Source organism: Zeus faber (genome assembly GCF_960531495.2).
Source record: "Zeus faber genome assembly, chromosome: 12".
NCBI lineage: Eukaryota > Metazoa > Chordata > Actinopteri > Zeiformes > Zeidae > Zeus > Zeus faber.
The window spans coordinates 25468487-25485527 of record NC_137196.1 but is presented as its reverse complement, the minus strand read 5'-3'; the positions used below and the strand labels follow the sequence as shown (position 1 = coordinate 25485527).

At 45.3% G+C, this 17041-nt stretch overlaps 1 protein-coding gene across 1 annotated transcript in view; it reads right to left on the bottom strand.

Moving 5' to 3' along the window:
• Positions 1-15886, bottom strand: part of tesk2 (testis associated actin remodelling kinase 2) — a gene marked incomplete at its 3' end in the record, with an annotated part of 34989 nt that extends 19103 nt beyond the window's left edge. Inside the window, exons 1-6 of the mRNA XM_080010481.1 lie at positions 15315-15886; positions 10239-10400; positions 9800-10093; positions 9214-9333; positions 5754-5875; positions 1395-1443 (exon numbers count right to left, since the gene is read on the bottom strand). Coding sequence (XP_079866607.1) covers positions 1395-1443; positions 5754-5875; positions 9214-9333; positions 9800-9922 — 414 coding nt within the window. The 5' untranslated portion in view covers positions 9923-10093; positions 10239-10400; positions 15315-15886. The remainder of the gene's footprint in view (positions 1-1394; positions 1444-5753; positions 5876-9213; positions 9334-9799; positions 10094-10238; positions 10401-15314) is intronic.
• Positions 15887-17041: the final 1155 nt, after the last annotated feature.

Below are 17041 nucleotides of genomic sequence, written 5' to 3'. Positions count from 1 at the left end.
TTGGTACTGTTTGTGTAACACCGATATACAATATATCTCATTCAAAATCACAGGCTTGAGAAAACAACCGAAGTTGATCACATCAAGCCATGGTTTGGCGTCAAGTAAGATGTCAGAAAAAAGCTTTATTTCATGTTGTGAGAAATGTTATGTCATGTCTTCTGATTGTGATGAATTTAGATGAAAAATGGTGTACCTGGTTTTGGCAACATCTTGATTTCATCACGGTATGACATTACTGAATAATATTGGTATAATATTTTTTTAAATTGCCCACCCCTTGTGTAGTGTGTGTGTGTGTGTGTGTGTGTGTGTGTTAGTTTAGCACTCTCAACCTGTGTGTGCGTGTGTGTGTGTGTGTGTGTGTGTGTGTGTGTGTGTGTGTGTGTGTGTGTGTGTGTGTGTGTGTGTGTGTGTGTGTGTGTGTGTGGACATAGCCAGCTGACTGCCTGGGACTCTCCAGGTTCACGACCCTCTCAGCGTCCATCAGTACCCCCCATTATGACACCAAGTGCCCCCCAACTGAACCGCTGGTGCAACTGGTGCGACTGGTGCGACTGGTGCGCTCTGAGTTTTACGACACTTTTAAAGGAGTGTGTAACTGGTACCGCTCACAGCCATATGTTTATTGGTGTTTCCCTACCGACAGCTGCCCCGTGAGGTATACAAAGGAGGGTTTATAATGGTGTATCAATACAGAGGACTAACAAGAACAAGATCAATAAGAATAGGATAAATACAACCCAAGCGTGGAGGTTAGACAGTTTACCACGCAAAATATAAAATAATTAAATAAAAAAGATGTTTCTTGAAAATATTCAAGAAAAACGTGTGTCCGGGTGGAATTCCCCTTTAAAGGTTTATCGTGGTGCCACCACCTCCCTGGTTGTTTCAATCAGGGGGAACTACGGCCGATCTAATCTCCTGCACCAGTTTGAATAAACACCTGCGGCTTTACGGCAAGATTATCAGGCATTTCCTCTAATTAATTAATGATAATGACTACCACTAGGTTAGGTGGAACTCCATGCGGCCCTCTGTGGAGGAACACACACACACACACACACACACACACACACACACACACACACACACACACACACACACACACACACACACACACACACACACACACACACACACACACACACACACACACACACACACACACACACACACACACAAAGTATAACGTACGTTTTAGAACACAGAGTTCTCTTAGTTTACCATAATTACAGAGGACAGCACCGTACTGTGTTACACAGCTGGATGCCACACCTCACCTGACACGCACCTGGAAAACACACGCCCATCAGCTGCTCGGGCACAGCGCCTTTCAGGCAGCACAGCCAATAGAAAAAGAAGTGTGTGTGTGTGTGTGTTCTCCTCCATACCTCCGTCAGAGCGTGAAGCTGGCCCTCTTGGACACACACCCCCATGAACCTGTGGAGAAGCACAAGGTGGAGCAGCTCAACACAACAAGCTGACGTGTCCAGCGCTTGAGGCTCAGAGATGGAAGGTTGACGCTTTTCGCTTAAATGGAATAAATCGTTTTAAATGTAAGCAGGGCTGAACGCCGCAACACTTGGTGGTTGGTGTGAATTCCCAGGACAGTCATACAACCTACCGGTTACAGGGCGAATGTGATGAAATAAGATTAGGAATAGGCACGTCGAAAACCACATCAAAAGATGTCGAGGAGCAGAGTTAGAAAACAATGCCCATCACTCCATAACCACCTGATGTGTTTGAATCGTCCTAATGTCATTTTAGTTTAACTATTTAACCGCGCGCCGGAGTTTTCGCATCAGCCTTATTCGTATCATACGCTCACATGTTTTCAGAAATTCTGCTGTCTGCAAGACAACGTTGTAATTTAGAGTGTCACCCCTGTGCATTTTGTAAGCTTCTGTTTTGTCCTGTTACTGTTATGCACGCTGAATGAAAAAAATTAAAAAACACCATTTAAAAAAACACCGCTCCACTTGAGGAGTCACAGTCGACTGGCAGAAGTCGTATGGGCAGAAATATGTCACTAGAAACCGGGGCTGCCCTCCGAAAGACGACGAGTGGAATCCTCGGTGGGAAACCCGCCAGTCCACTGTGACTCTTCAAGTTGAGCAGTGTTTTGTTTGTTTTTTTTAATCTCATTGGACTGACAACATTTAGAGTGAGCTACAGCCCTACTACAAAAGTGAATTTGAATCATTTAAACCTGAACTTGAACTGCTTCAAACAGGCAATTGTTTTGATGGAGAAGAAATTACGAAATAAATAAGCTTTTATTAAGTTATTTTGTTTGATAAAGTTTATTTCATTGAATATCAGTAATTATATAATAATTATAATACAAATTCAATTCATTGTCATGCTTTGTGAAGAGGTTACATAGAATGGCCAATAATATCATTATTAGACAGGTACTAATACCTGGTCTTTGCTCTTTATAAAAACTGGCACTGCAGGTAAGACTGGAGTATCTTGGGAAAAAAATTACTCGACTAAGACTCGACCAAGACTCGACCAAGACTCGACCAAGACTCGACCAAGACTCGACCAAGACTCGACCAAGACTCGACCAAGACTCGACCAAGACTCGACCAAGACTCGACCAAGACTCGACCAAGACTCGACCAAGACTCGACCAAGACTCGACCAAGACTCGACATAACCTCTGACTTGACTTGACTTGCTCAAGGAAAAAATTACTTGGTACTTGCTGTGACTTGTATAAGAGGGACTCAGTCTCATATCTGCTCCTTGGTAAATGTAACATAAACGACCATAGAGTTCTGTGGTAGCAGTGGGTCCTCCCATTTTTCTCCATAAATAACCCGTATTTCTTTAAGCTTGGTAACAAAATAAAATATAAACAAATGTCATAATAAAAAATAAAAAAAAATGTTGGCGGCGCCGCGACATCCTCTCCGCTGACCGCTGAGCGATCCGCTGTGCGTCCCCGCATCTCCAAACACAAACCAATAAGAACAGTGTGTTTCTACAGTCGATGAACTGATTGTAATTTAATAAGAAAAAATAAAATAAATAATAAAAATAAAAATGAATGTGAGCATGGGTGCATCACGGGGACAGTTTCTCAGGCCGAAAAGGAGTTCTGCACTCAAATTGCTCTTCCTCAACGACCCGGATGTGTGAGACACAATGAACTGAATTTGAATTACGAGAAGTGAATTTGAATTACGAGAAGTCAATTTGAATTACGAGAAGTGAATGAGTTTTCAGTGAGAATCAAAACACAATTTCAGAGCGAATAAATTAAATTTCACAATATTACATTCAGCTTCAAGTTTATCGCAATTCTGTTCCAAACGAATCGATTCCATTTCAAATCATGCTATTCAGATTTGGTTTTTCAATGCAATTACCGTATTCAAGTTGAGCAGTTCAAATTCAAATATAAATGATTCATATTCAGTATCTAGCGACGCCTATTTCTGCCGTTAGCCTGGCGTTGGATTCATCGGCGACGTAGTCCAAACGATAATAATATTGCAACAAACTGAGGAGTGTATGACATTGATCACCGCTTTTAAATAATTTTAGCATTTTGGTGTGCATACATTTTTAGTGCTGCTACTGAAGTCATGATACACACTTCCGACCTAAAACAATATTTCCTTTTTTTTTTTTTTTTTTTAAATCACTTTGTAGGAAAGGGTGAAATACCTTCCCCACCCTGTGGACAAGACCAGACAGGGCGATCCCAGCAGGACTGTCATTTGCCAGGAAGAGCGTAGCGGCCCATCCCCTTCACCTGCATTCCATCCATTTCTCCCCCTGCGCTCCCTCCCTGCCGCCTCCGACTTCCCACCGACGCCTCTAATACCGCATTCTCATCCATCGTTTGACTGCGTAGATCGTATCGGAGGCCCTTTGCTGGTATTTGGAAAATCACATCCAGCGCTGGTGACCAACTCTTAACTTGTATGCATCCCAACATCACTATGGTTTCCATCCGCCCGTCTTCCAAAACAAGTGTGACTGACTTCCAGATCTCTAGTTTTTGTGGTTTGGAGAAGTCTACCGATACAACTTTAAAAGCACTACACTTTGGGGGGTGCAGCCGGTGGACTGTATTTGCCTCAGCGTGCGTGGCGGCGAAGCCCCCCGGCTGTACTGGAGGCAATAAAAAAAGGTCAACTTTGTGGGTTCTGGGTGGATTTTTCACAAACAATGACCCCCTCAGTGTCTGCCCGTTGCCGCAAAATCCACTGCTGTCTGAAACAAAGATGGCATTGTAACAGATATTGCGCATGAGAGTGCAACAGCACCCACACGTCCAAAGTCGCTCACAAGCTCGTGCACACGCAGGCACAGCGAAGTGAACGCACGGACGGGCCAGCACGTAGACACAAGCTCTCCCACACACAAGCCTGGAACAGAAAAAGAGACCTGACGTGGCTTGGGAACGGGAACACAGGATGGCCGTGGCGCTGCGCGGCTTTAAATCCATGTTCCTCATGCTTTTCTTCGGGTAAACACTTATTTATACTTTTTTTTTTTTACTCCACTGCTTGTGGGAGCGGTAAAATCAGATACAGACGGGAGGCGGGCGATAACTTCATAAGTTTTACGGCCTTCCAGTGGTATCACATTGCCGTGAAATTGAGTTAGTTATATCTAAAAGAAGAACATACATTTTTGTCTTTTCAACAATTTTCTTGCGATGCGACCTCTGAAATGCTGGACGGAATGGAAACATCTGAATATCCTGTATGTATCACTGACGTTTGACGTTACAATATAAGTTGGTCAAAGTAATCAACGTGAGTTGGATTCTCCAATTTGAGATCTTTGATATAGACTGTAAATCACAAGATATACTGTATATCATTCAATTAAAATACATTATATCATCATTTTCATATCAGATTCTTCACATCACAGACGTCATCTATGTCATCTATCTATGACTGATCGGTATCGGCCCTTAATTCATGACCGATAGCCATAAATAGGGGTTGGGGTGGAGGTTTCATTTCATGTAAAGTATTTAGAAAGAAAATGAAATAAAGGACGGTGTGATGCAGTAACTGTTACCTAAACTAAAATCAGCACTATAACCCCATTTTGAATTGATGCTAATGAGCCCATTCCAAGTTATTTGTATTAACTTTGAAGTAGTGACAATAGCTGCTGTTGTTCCACACTCAGAAGCCTGTTTGGATTATACCTGGTAAGAGGGTGTAGTAATCAAGTTTGGGCCTCCAGAGTTTCCGTGGCCAAAGTTGTCCCGAGCTTACACACGAGCTCCACCGTTAAACTGCCGTGCACGATATCATCTTTGAATTACTGGAAGTGTAACTGCCACGAATCGCATTGTTGCTGGTTGGTGGGGCAAATATTTTCTCAATAAATATTCACATGTACTGATTCAAGTCATAATTGCACATGCAATTATGATTTTTTTTGGGCTTGTGTGCCCGTGGCGAGTACGTGGGACGTGTTGTAGTTACTTTGATATTTAAAGTGGAAATCTATAAGAGCGTCTGTGTTGCATTGGATCACACTACAGTTCCAGAATTCCATGTAAAATGCAATGGTTTATTTAGTTTAACATCCAGATTTACCCGCATATTAGCTCTAAAACCCTCATTTTATCTTCTTGAAAGTTTGCATTCTTCTGATCCAATTTTAAGTATTGTATTTGTGTATTATGTATTTTTTTTTACTTTCCGTAATCAAAACTCCCCCGACTGCAGCTGGAATGGAACCCGTGGCGCTGTACCCACCGCAGTATGTTGGGATGGGACAGTCTGTTCATCAGCTGGACCTCTCTCAACATGTTGGCTCTGTTGCTGCTCAGCTTGTTCATCTTCAGAGCCATCACCTGGTCGGACGCCCGGTGACGCACCTGCAGAGAGGAGGACAGCGCCTCCAGCTTTAACATCAGGACGGGACCAGAGGTCGGACAGACACGACCACACAGACGGGGCGGACGTCAAATCACCAAATTACACTTGAACTGTATTACGCAGTTTCCAAAAACGCTCGGGCCGGAAACCGGGAGTAAACAGGGGCCGTTATCACCAATTAAGGCCGATTCAGTTCCTGCCAAGGTGTAATTATTAAGTGCTGGCGTATCAGGAATGTTGCGTAACACTATTCATCTCCTGTGCCAAGCAGAAAGTGGTCTGCGTGTTGATTTAACCGGAACAAATTAGAGGATTTGACACTCAATTCGACCCAATCTTCGTCCGTCTACGGCAACATAAACACCAAGCAGCGGCAGCAAGGACAGCAACAATAAAACATCGACCTCAGAGAATGCTCACGTTAATAACTGAGATGCCGTTGTTGTACGTATCTGTTCCCATCCCTTTGGAATAATGATTAACAGCAACAGCTTGCTGGTGGTGGCATCAGAACAACACGACCACAAAAAGACGGTGGAGGGGTGGGTGGAGGGCACCCTCTGATACATACAGACAGCCATTGTCCCGAAACTAAGCAAAAAATGGCAACAACGACTTTTTTATTTATTTATTTTTTTTAATACAGTGTTCTCCAAGAATATTCAAATGAGTCTCTAATGTAAAGTGGATATTTGAAGCTGTGGCCTCACACCACTCAACAACACCCTCCTGCCTGCGACATTAGACAGTGACACCATCACACGCACGCACGGACGCACGCACGCGGAGCAGCGAACCACAGGAAGCTAGAGTGTATACAAATAACAAGGTGCCAGAAACCACAGCGTAAAGAATGCTACATCATGAACATAGAGTTTAAAATAAAAAAAGAATACTAATAATTTAAAAAAACAAAAAACATCACTTCTATGAAAGATGTTCCGCAAGGTCATTTCAACACGTCTGTGGAAAGGGGCTGAATTATCAGGACTGCAATGACCCCGTTGTTTTCCTAGATAAAGTCGATAAAGTAAAGAATGAATATGTCACATTCTGCCAACAACTGTGAAATATCATAACCACAGGACACAGCGCTACATGGGAAAAAATGCAAAACGTATTTGATTGTTTGCATTTTCCCCCGGGTTTCTTATCTGCTCATGAATGTGCTCATGGTTTAGAGACCTGGGAAACCTTTAAAATAAATTATTATTTTAAACCGGATGCAACATTCAAAGATGTCAACTAAAACCTGTTAAATATGAACACTACGTCACTAACAAATGAATGAAGAGAATATACCAGCGCTTAAGGGTTTTCGAGATCTCACCCAGACCCTCAAAATATCTGGTGATGTATATTACGATAAGAACTCCAACTTGAATACGGACATTGTTGGTCTTAAACACGAGATACGGTCGGAAAAAAAAAGCTTTGCATTTTAAAGCAGATTAAGATCCTTCATTTAAGTCCTTGTTTTACATCACTGGTTCATCTGACTTTCCAGTTTGCAACTCTTACACACACAAACACACACGTAGTTACACACACACGTACACACACACACACGTGTACACACACACACACGTACACACACACACACACACACACACACACACACACACACACACACACACACACACACACACACACACACGTACATACACGTACATACACGTACATACACAGCTCTCTGTTCAACAAGTTCAAGGGGAGGCCTAATAGCTTGCAGCCTTCACCGCAGGACAGAGGAAACAACAGATGGTCCGCCTCCCCCATCGCCTCCTCTGTCCTACTCCTCCCCCACCCTTCTTCTCCGTTCAGCCCTGTTCCCCAATCTCTTCCTCAACCTCAATCCAGCCCTGCGCCGTCCGGCAAAACCTTCTTTCCATCCCTCGTCTTCCGGCAGCCCTCCCCTCCCCTTTCCCCGGCGCCGTTTCTCCAACCGTACCCCTCTCCGTCCTCCCCTCTCCGTCTTCCTTTCTCCTCTGGCCACCTCCTGCCCTCTGCGGCAGACTCATCTCCCGGCCCTCGTTTCACCCACTTCCCTCGTCCTCCAGCCCTGCTCACCATCCTACGCTCGAGAACACCCACCTCCTATCCCCCCGCATCATCCTCTCTGTGCTCGCCATCCTACTCCTCTTTGCACACATCAGGCTCAAACAAAACTATCCCCCCCCCCCCCCATTCCAGCCCCCACCCCACTCTCTAGAAGTACCACCGTCACAGCCCTTCCTCATCTCCACGCAGCTCCCGCCAGCTCGGGTCCATCGCGAGCGTCCGTCTCCGGTGTTTCAAAAGATTTGCAATTTCAATTAAAAAATGCATTTCTCCTTCACATGGGCACGCTCTCTGCGCTCCCCACTCAATAGCTGCCCAACACCTACAGATGGCAAATGGAGCTGGGCTTACCCTAACCTGAAAGTAGATTAAACTAAATGGAAGGAAAAGCCTCCAGAGAAACTCCGTAGGTCTAAGCTTGTCCTGGTGTAAAGGAGGCCGCTGACGACCCTTCCCCCACGCCAGACAACTCTGTTGGCTGTCTTAACCCCTTACACACAATACTGAATGAAGGGCTCTGTTTTACATACAAACAAGCATGCACATACTTGCATGACCATGGCCAGGGACATGCACCAACGCGCCCGCCCGCCCGCCCGCCCGCCCACCCGCACACACACACACTCCGAATTAAACCATCATTTAACCTCCCCACGGCAGTCACAATAATCCATCAAAGAAAGGAGTCCTATCAATCCGTCTAAGCTTTGTTCGCTCATTTCACACAACCATAATTCAAGTCGAGTAATTCAATTTATCTCACGCTCATCACCCCCCAACAATTCGGGGGGGGGGGGGGGGAATAACTTTGCTGTGCTTCAATTGGTCTTCATGTCATTACTGCCATTACATGTTTTCTGGTCTCCGTCAAAGAGCCACTTATTGAGCATATTCAAAGCAAGAGCATGGAGCAGGCCTGCGTGACTTGCCACTCACAGGGCTGGAGGGGAGCGGTTTGAAGTAACAGGGTTAACAACCCTTTCATAGAAGGACTGCTTTGATGGGAACGGCGCCTAACTTGACCTCAAAGTGTCAAAAAATAAAATAGCAAGCAGTGGCCACGATCGCTTGGGGGACAATCGGCATCCATGGCCCACCAAGCCCATCCACTTGGGATGCTTGACTGAAAGGGAATTTGACATTGGTGTTTTCTTTTCTTTACTCAGTTTTTCATTTTCCCCACACTCAACAGTCTTTAAACTTTTTATTTTTGCAAGCTTGTAAAACAAGATGGGAGCCGCCAGAGAGAAGGACGGAGCCCTGAATAGACGCCCACCTTGTAGACCTCGGAGAAGAAACCGGAGCCGATCCACTCGCAGTTGAAGTCGTCGAGCCGCGTCAGACAGGAGAAGGCGCTGATGAGGGCCCGGTAGGACGAGGGACACACCCTGCCCACCTAAAAAAAACAAACAAAACAAACACACAGTATTGGAAAGGTGGAGAGGACTTGTAGGGCTTCACCGAAAGTGATTTGAATCACTGCATCAGTCAATACTGAGTAAAGAGTTAGTCTAGTAGAATTCTATTATACTCCTGTGGGTTAAAAAGGCAGAAAATCAAGCCACTTTTCTACCTCCATCATGGAGATGGAGATGTTGACATATTTGATATGGCTTTTGGTACCAGCCTTTTGCACTGGGAATATTTTCCAACTATTCTATCCCGGAATAGTTCCTCTGTCCAAGATATATATTCAGAACACCACCACAACATGAATCCGTCAAAAAAAACAAACCTACAAAACATCTGTGCCATATCTGTTCACTGTACCATGCCACCAAACTATGGGCGTCTAATAACAGTACCTTCACATTCAAGAGACGTGGCGGAGTAAAAACGGGGACCCAACGAGTGCGTCCTACCTGTGAAGGTGGGCCGAATCCAAATTCTGCGGCCCCTCCCCCGACGGTACCGTCACGGTCGTCGTGGAGGCGGTCGGGTCTCGTGGGGAAGCCGGCGATAGAGTTGCGCTTGTTCCGGTCCATGATTTGGATGGCTGCAGATCGCTGTTCACTGGCGTAGCTGCTTTTCCCCCATTCGTTTTATTTTTTTTATTTTTACAGAGGGCGGGACGTGCCGCTCCTAACGGGCTCCACCACGATGGCGGCGGCGGCGGCAGCGGCGGCTGCTGAGCTCTGGCACCTCGGGTTCGGGTTCTTACACCCAAGCCAAGCAGAGTTCATCAGTCCCATAGACCGGTGTTGGTTAAACCACGGTCCAGGAGTCAAAAGGGATAACAGGCCGCGATGTGATCACATATGACATAAATATGATAAAAGGCCCTCGCCAAGAGGCATCTACCTTAAAGCAAAGTTGGGCCCCGGCAAGCAGATCCCACTTCAGCCCTGGATGGGTTCCCAACGCGCGTCAGTGATGCAGCCGCTTATTGGCGGGGGCTCCGTGGGGGGTGGGATCCACTGAGATGAGAGGGCTCTCACATCCTGAACCCGCTCCTGGCAAACCCTGAGGGAAATAAGCAGGAAAACAAATAAGAGATCAGGGGCCGCTCGCATAAATGATCTGAAGATTTTCACCGGGGTGATTTTATGCAGATTTCAGCTGACATCAGAGGGACGTCTAAATGAAAACCTGAGCGGAAAAAGCCCAAAAAAAAAAAAAAAGAATCCTGCTTTTCGGCCTTCATTTTAAGTTCTGTCAAAGCTTTTTTTTAAACAGCTTCAGCTTATTTAACTGCGTGGTCAGTGTAGGACCCAGGTATAACACAAAATACTTTTGCAATACTGTTGTTGTAAAACACTCAACGCCCCCTCCAACCCCCAAAATAAGAACAACAGTGAAGACGTTGAATGCTGCGCATCTCAGAACAGCACTGAAGTGGAATTTATACCCTGAGGTTTTCAAACTTAGGACACGTGTTAAAGATTTATTATGGAGGTGGGTCCAAGAGTTCCAGATGCTTCATTCAATCTTTTTTTCGTCAACAGGACTGACGCACTTTAATGGTCACTTCCCGTTTCAGGTGCTCATGTTTGTGCAAACTGGGATGGGTAAAATGGAGCGTAGTTCCAAGCAGAACCTCCGACAAAAGTTACACCAACTTGATCACAACAGACTTAAAGCAACCCTGCCGTGTGGCCCGTGGTTGGTGATGACAGACACCCGCCTCTTGGACCAGACAAGCCCAGATATAATGGCTATAATAGGGTCTGATTTTCCAATTATGGGAGATTAGCCAAGAAATATTCCGGGTCTCGGACCTTTTCTGCCATCCAAAACAAAATCAGCAGGGTACAAAGGGGGCGAGGAATGAACCCCGGGGCTAACAGTCTTTTAATGTCGGCAGACAATGTGGCTTCTTACAGCTGTCCGGAGGAAGCTTTATTTGGCTGTATAAACACGCTCAACGCAGTTTTTGAAATTTAATGTCGTTGGAAAAAATACTTGCGGAGTGTGAAGTGGACCAAAGCTAGAGACTCTAAACTGCTTTTTTGGCCCGTTAAAACTTGAGGAAATTTCCCCTCGGCCAACTTTTCTCTCAACCCTTATTAGAAAAATACACTTTTTTTTTTTTTGGAAACTCGAGTAATTCGTACCCGAGGGCATTTGTCACGGAATGTGAAAGGAGATAATAGGAGAGAGCCTTGGATTGAGATTATGAGTGGAATGACCTTTTTACACTCGACTAGAGCTTTGAAGTGACTGATGACCGATTACCCAGCAGCCAGTGGAGTCAAGGCTCTGGACGGTCGCACTGGGAGTGTGGTTCACCTTTCTTCTTCTTCTTCTTCTTCTTCTTCTCTGATTTCAATGCTACGGCGCTAAGATAACGTCTCAGTTCGGTGTCGGCTATGTGCCTGCACTCGCACAGCCGGCCTGTGCTCGAGGCTTGTTAGCAGTTAAATCTGCTGAAACTTGTGCTCAAATTGTGGTGCAAAGTTTACAAGCAATTTACAACAGACATAAAGTCAGCACCACAGCACCGGTCTTTATGTGTGATGGCATGCAATTGAGGTGGAACAAAGTCTACGCCGGACCACGGCAACGCGGCTCCTCATCGCACGTTTACATTTAACACATTAGACTTCGGAACCGGGTCTGACGTTATCATTGATGCCGCTTTCTTCACGCGTGACAATTGTCCTCCGACACCCGTTCGTTTCCGCGAGGGCTGGAGTCAAGACAATATCACGGTGGATTGTCGGAAGGGAAACATTGGACACTGGCAGGCAAATTTGCATGAAGTTGAGCTCGGCGCTATTTATTCAAATTTGGAGTGTCAAAAGCTAGCCATTGTCAGTGGACAGTCACTGTTGCATTGCAGGCAAAAGGCATGAAGTAGTGAGTAGTGTTATTGTGAAAAAAATGCATGTGCAATAAGTTGTCTCACCTCAATTCATAGCACTGACATTGTTTAAAAAGGATCTGCGTACAAGGAGTCCATCAATGTGGTTTCTTAGGTTTTTCTTTAGATACTCGTAGTCTTGTCTCTCGATTCTAGGTAGTGTCATTTATGCCTGCCTATTTTATTCAAACAGAGCTTTTCGATTTAAACTGTTAGACCATAGAATAACAGGTCCATACGAGGATCATTAATGCAGGATTGGAACTTTGTGCATATAGTTAATGGTATCTCGGCTCCGGTGTAAATGTGTCTCAGCTATGTACTTAAGTAGCTACATTTACATGTAAAGCAACAATAATAATAATAATAATAGATAAATACCTACAGTATTCCATTCAAATGCATTGATTTTTTTGCGCAAATTTTGTCCTTTTATTTTGCTAATTTAATGGTCTGCCTCCTCGAGGATTCAACTCGGCAAAATCATTAACATGTAAGGTGCAATTTAAAGCGTGGGTTAGGTAATGAGTGGGACAGAACATGATAAACGTCTATGGAAGTGCTGGAAACAAGTATAATATTTTTATTATTATTTTAATTGTGGTGAAAACCAGGACAATTTGGCAGGGTCGGCTAGAGCTCACAGCTTGTGCGTTCTCATAATTTAAAGAAAAAGTGTGATCTACACAATAAAATATGATATGTTTTACAATACGCCCACTTGATCCGTCCACTTGATAGGGCAGAACACAGGACCGGCATCTTGTGAAAAATGCAGGTGAGCACCGGCAGGCAAGAAAAAAAGTCCTGGTACGCCAAAGAGTAAAGCGTAGAAGTGCCGGTACTGCGTATACTGGTGAGAACCGTCCCACTTCAAGCACTAGACAGTTTGTTTACTCCACGGACCACTGTTTAGATTTTACGTCCATTCTGAAACGGTCACAAAAATGGCGGTCACAAAGTTTTAGTTGCTGACCTTGTTCCACCCAAGTGACCCCGCCCCCCGCGCGCTCACCGGCGCAAATATATCGGCGATCGCCGATTGCTGGGCTGACGACGGCAGGTAGGAAAACTTACTGCCCAACCCTCGTCCATTCCGTGGCGAAACGGGCTTAAACAAAGTCTGAGTTGGATTGTGACCTTGTCCTTTAGAGTTATATCACTGACGCTAGACTCTCCCAGAGTTAGACAAACCGGTCAACATAAAAGTGAGATCATCCCCGCTGACCCAAACCAAATCCTTAAAAGGATTTTCATCCTCCTCTTTGTTTCTGTCTTTCTCATTCTTTTCCTTTCCGAAATGGCACACTGGTAACAAAACTCCCAATGCAGATTAAAAAAAATGTAGGCCAGAAGTGCGAGGACAAGGCTTTCCTATCTGCTTCCAGCAGCTTTTCTTCATCCAGATCCTGAACAGACATTCATACTCTCTGAACAGAATGGGGTGAATGAGAGGTGAATGAGATCAATATAAATTCTCACTTCCTCCGATTCAAAAGGCTTTGCCGCAACGGAGAAACGGATGCTGTGCCCAGACGCCCACGTGAGTGGCCAACGTAGGCTGTACACAAGCGAGGACTGACTAAACACAAACCTCCCATGCAAACAAATATTTCACTCCTGCGTTTCGGACCAATCAAACCAACCTCGATGACAACCCTCAACAGTTAGTGTTGAGGTGACTGTAGGCAGAAAGATCTGTTTTCCTACACACATAAAGGGTATGCGGTAATGCAATGATTAAATATATTCAAAACGTTCTGGGTCTAGTGAAAAGCAGCTATACAAGCAAACAAAGGAAAAGAAAATTAGACATGGCTGCAGCACACATCACTATAGCCCTTCCCTGTTGACTACAACTCCAAAACTATAAATTAAAAAAACCACACCAAAGGAGCCGTGAATGGAAAACGGGGAGGGAATTTTAAAAGGGCAGACTTCTTTTAGTCCCTAAAATGTGGCCGAGCGCTATTTCAAAACAGATGGGACATCCCCAAAGTAGCCTAAGGCCAAACTTTTAGCAACGGTTTAGGGGCCTTCACACAATCCAGCTGTGGCCCGTAGATTACAGGCTAATAGAATATATGTCGATAGTAAATCAACCCCGAAGCGACTTGTGGTGATTGGTTGCAAAGGGGGTTGTGAGAGAGAGAGAGAGCCAGAGAGAGAGAGAGAGAGCGAGCGAGAGCGAGTCCGGGAGAGATATTGAATGAGTGTGGTGCTTTGAGCTGCAGCAGAATTAAATACATCAGGGAATATGGTTGCCCATTATAAATTCAAAACAAATGATGTGTTCTAAACTAGGCGTATTGAACTGACAGGCCGTGTCTTGATGAGAATGGCCCTTTGAATACATTTGAAGGTCAGCAATAGACTAAAAGGTACGGCAATTACAGAAATACCTGAAGGGTTTAATGTACGAACAACCAACTACAATATGACTCACAAGCAGTGTGTATTAAAGAATATAAAACCTGAGGGAACATCTAGAAATGTACTAGTTAACTTCAAGATTGCTTTGTAAATTTATGAAGATCATTTGAAGAATAGGGAGGTGGTTTTCCATTTTCCCTCCCTTTGTTTACAAGTGTTGATGGTTTTCCATCAACACTTGTTGATGGAAAACCATCAACTGAATGTGGCTGAATGTGTCAGCCTCAACAGGTTGAAATTCTAAACCCCAACAAAATGCAGTGGAATACACCCCTTGAACAGATATTTTAGCACAATTCCCCAGCTATTTTCTCCCCCATTATTGCTTCTCCGATTACCTCCTTCTGTATGCATGTTGACACCCAATGTGTCTTATATTCACAAAGACAATTACAGCGAGTGTATCGAGAACAATGCACCTGGTTAAAATCGAATAGCTGCGTCCTCAAAACCCCTCCCAGGGCTTCTACCCTCTGGTGGTGGCACTATCTCTGGGAGGACTGGTGGCTAATCAAACGGCAGTCCCCCCCCTTCACAGTCACTAAAGTTATTCAACGGTGTTGGGTAACTCTCACAACTGAAGAGCTCTCTTATCCGACCACGATCTATTGTGGTTAACTGATATGTGAGCCGTTGCATACCTGCCATTCCTCAAGGGTTTAATAATGCACACGTCCATGGACCCAGGCGGGGGACGTCCACTGGCATCGCGATGCAAACGGGCTCGTAGTCCTCGGCGATTGGATTGCGATCGCCGGGTGAATGCGTGGTCACTTTCACAGCTGTTTCAAAGTCGGTTCAACGGTCAGAAGCGTGGGGGAGGTCGCCATAACAACCAGCCTCACAGGTGGAAGACGTAAACAAAGCGACGTAGCGTGGCGTGGCGTGAGGCGCCCGCCGTGCCCGCTCCGACAACAACCCAACTTGTTTTTTTTTTTTTTGCTTTTTTCTTACCCGTTCGTTATCTCGGTAAACGTCCACGACAACGACGCGGCTCAGCCCGGTGCCATTTTATTTATTTTTTTTCCAAGGCGGCGAGACAACCCCCGCCGCGACCCGAGTGAAGTTTGTCAACACAACTCGGACCAACCGACGGAAGAGAGAAAACACAACCTCCTCCCCCGCGGGGGAAAAACAACAAACTCCCACTAACGCGTTTAAGTTTTTCGTTTCGGCGCATATACGTCGACGCGAATCCGGACGTTCGACCGAAGGAAACGTCTCCCTCCCCGCCTCCCCCGCGACGGTGGAAGTACCTCCGCGGCAGCGCAGCGTCCCCGCGGTCCGGCGGCCGTGTCGCCGTTTGACAGCTTCTCCGTCTCCTCCGCTCGCCCAAGCCCCAGTCCCGCCGGGCCCCGCCCACCGCCCCGATTGACGGGCGGCTCCGCCAATGGGAGCGGGGCCCCTCCGGCGTCCCATTTCAAGCGGTGACGCGGGACTCGCGAACGATTCGTTCCGAGCGAACGGTTCTTTTTTTTTTTTTTTTAATGACTCGGGCGTCGGCGTTCGCGCCCGGGAAGGGCTCATTTTTGGACGGGGGGGGGGGGGGGGATATTTTTTTTTTTGCCGTTCGCACTTCACATTTGCTCGCCAATATTTCAAAGAATTTGCTTTTTAATATTTTTGCGAACCAAATTTTGAGGTTTTTTTTTTTTCCCGAAACTAAATCAATCATTTTCGACGGAATAAAATGGGTTTTTGGGTTTTTTAGGGTTTTTTTTTGGCGACAATCCCTCGCCCGACAGCGCCAATCGACTCTCCCGAACCCTGCGTCGTCCTCCGCCCTCACAGCGACTCGAACTCAAGACGTCAAGACGCGCGGAAGCCGGAACCTCGATCCAATCGGTTTTTTCCTCCCTCCCTCCGCTGGTCAAACTCCTCCCATCGCCTTGATTGACGGCTCGCTCCACCAATGGGAACGCACCACTTTTTTTGGTGTGGGGCGGGGGGGCGGGGAGGGGGGGGTGATGCTGCGTTCCGATGCGGTCAGAACTCGGAACAACTGCGACGGATCGGAATTCTCCGAGCGTCGTTTGGAAGCTTCTCCGAGATAGAAAAAGAAATAAAAGGCCCAACGTCACAGCGACGTTTGTTGGCGTTCACCGGCCGTGGTGGGCAGAGTTCCCTTTGCGTGCGTTTTTAATAAGACGCCTCTGTTGTTGTTATTATTATTATTATTATTATTGTTATTATTATATTATTGTTGTTATTATTATTATTATATTATTATTGTTGTTGTTGTTGTTGTTATTATTATATTATTATTGTTGTTATTGTTATTATTATTATTGTTGTTGTTATTGTTATTATTATATTATTGTTATTATTATTATTATTGTTGTTGTTGTTGTTGTTGCTATTATTATTA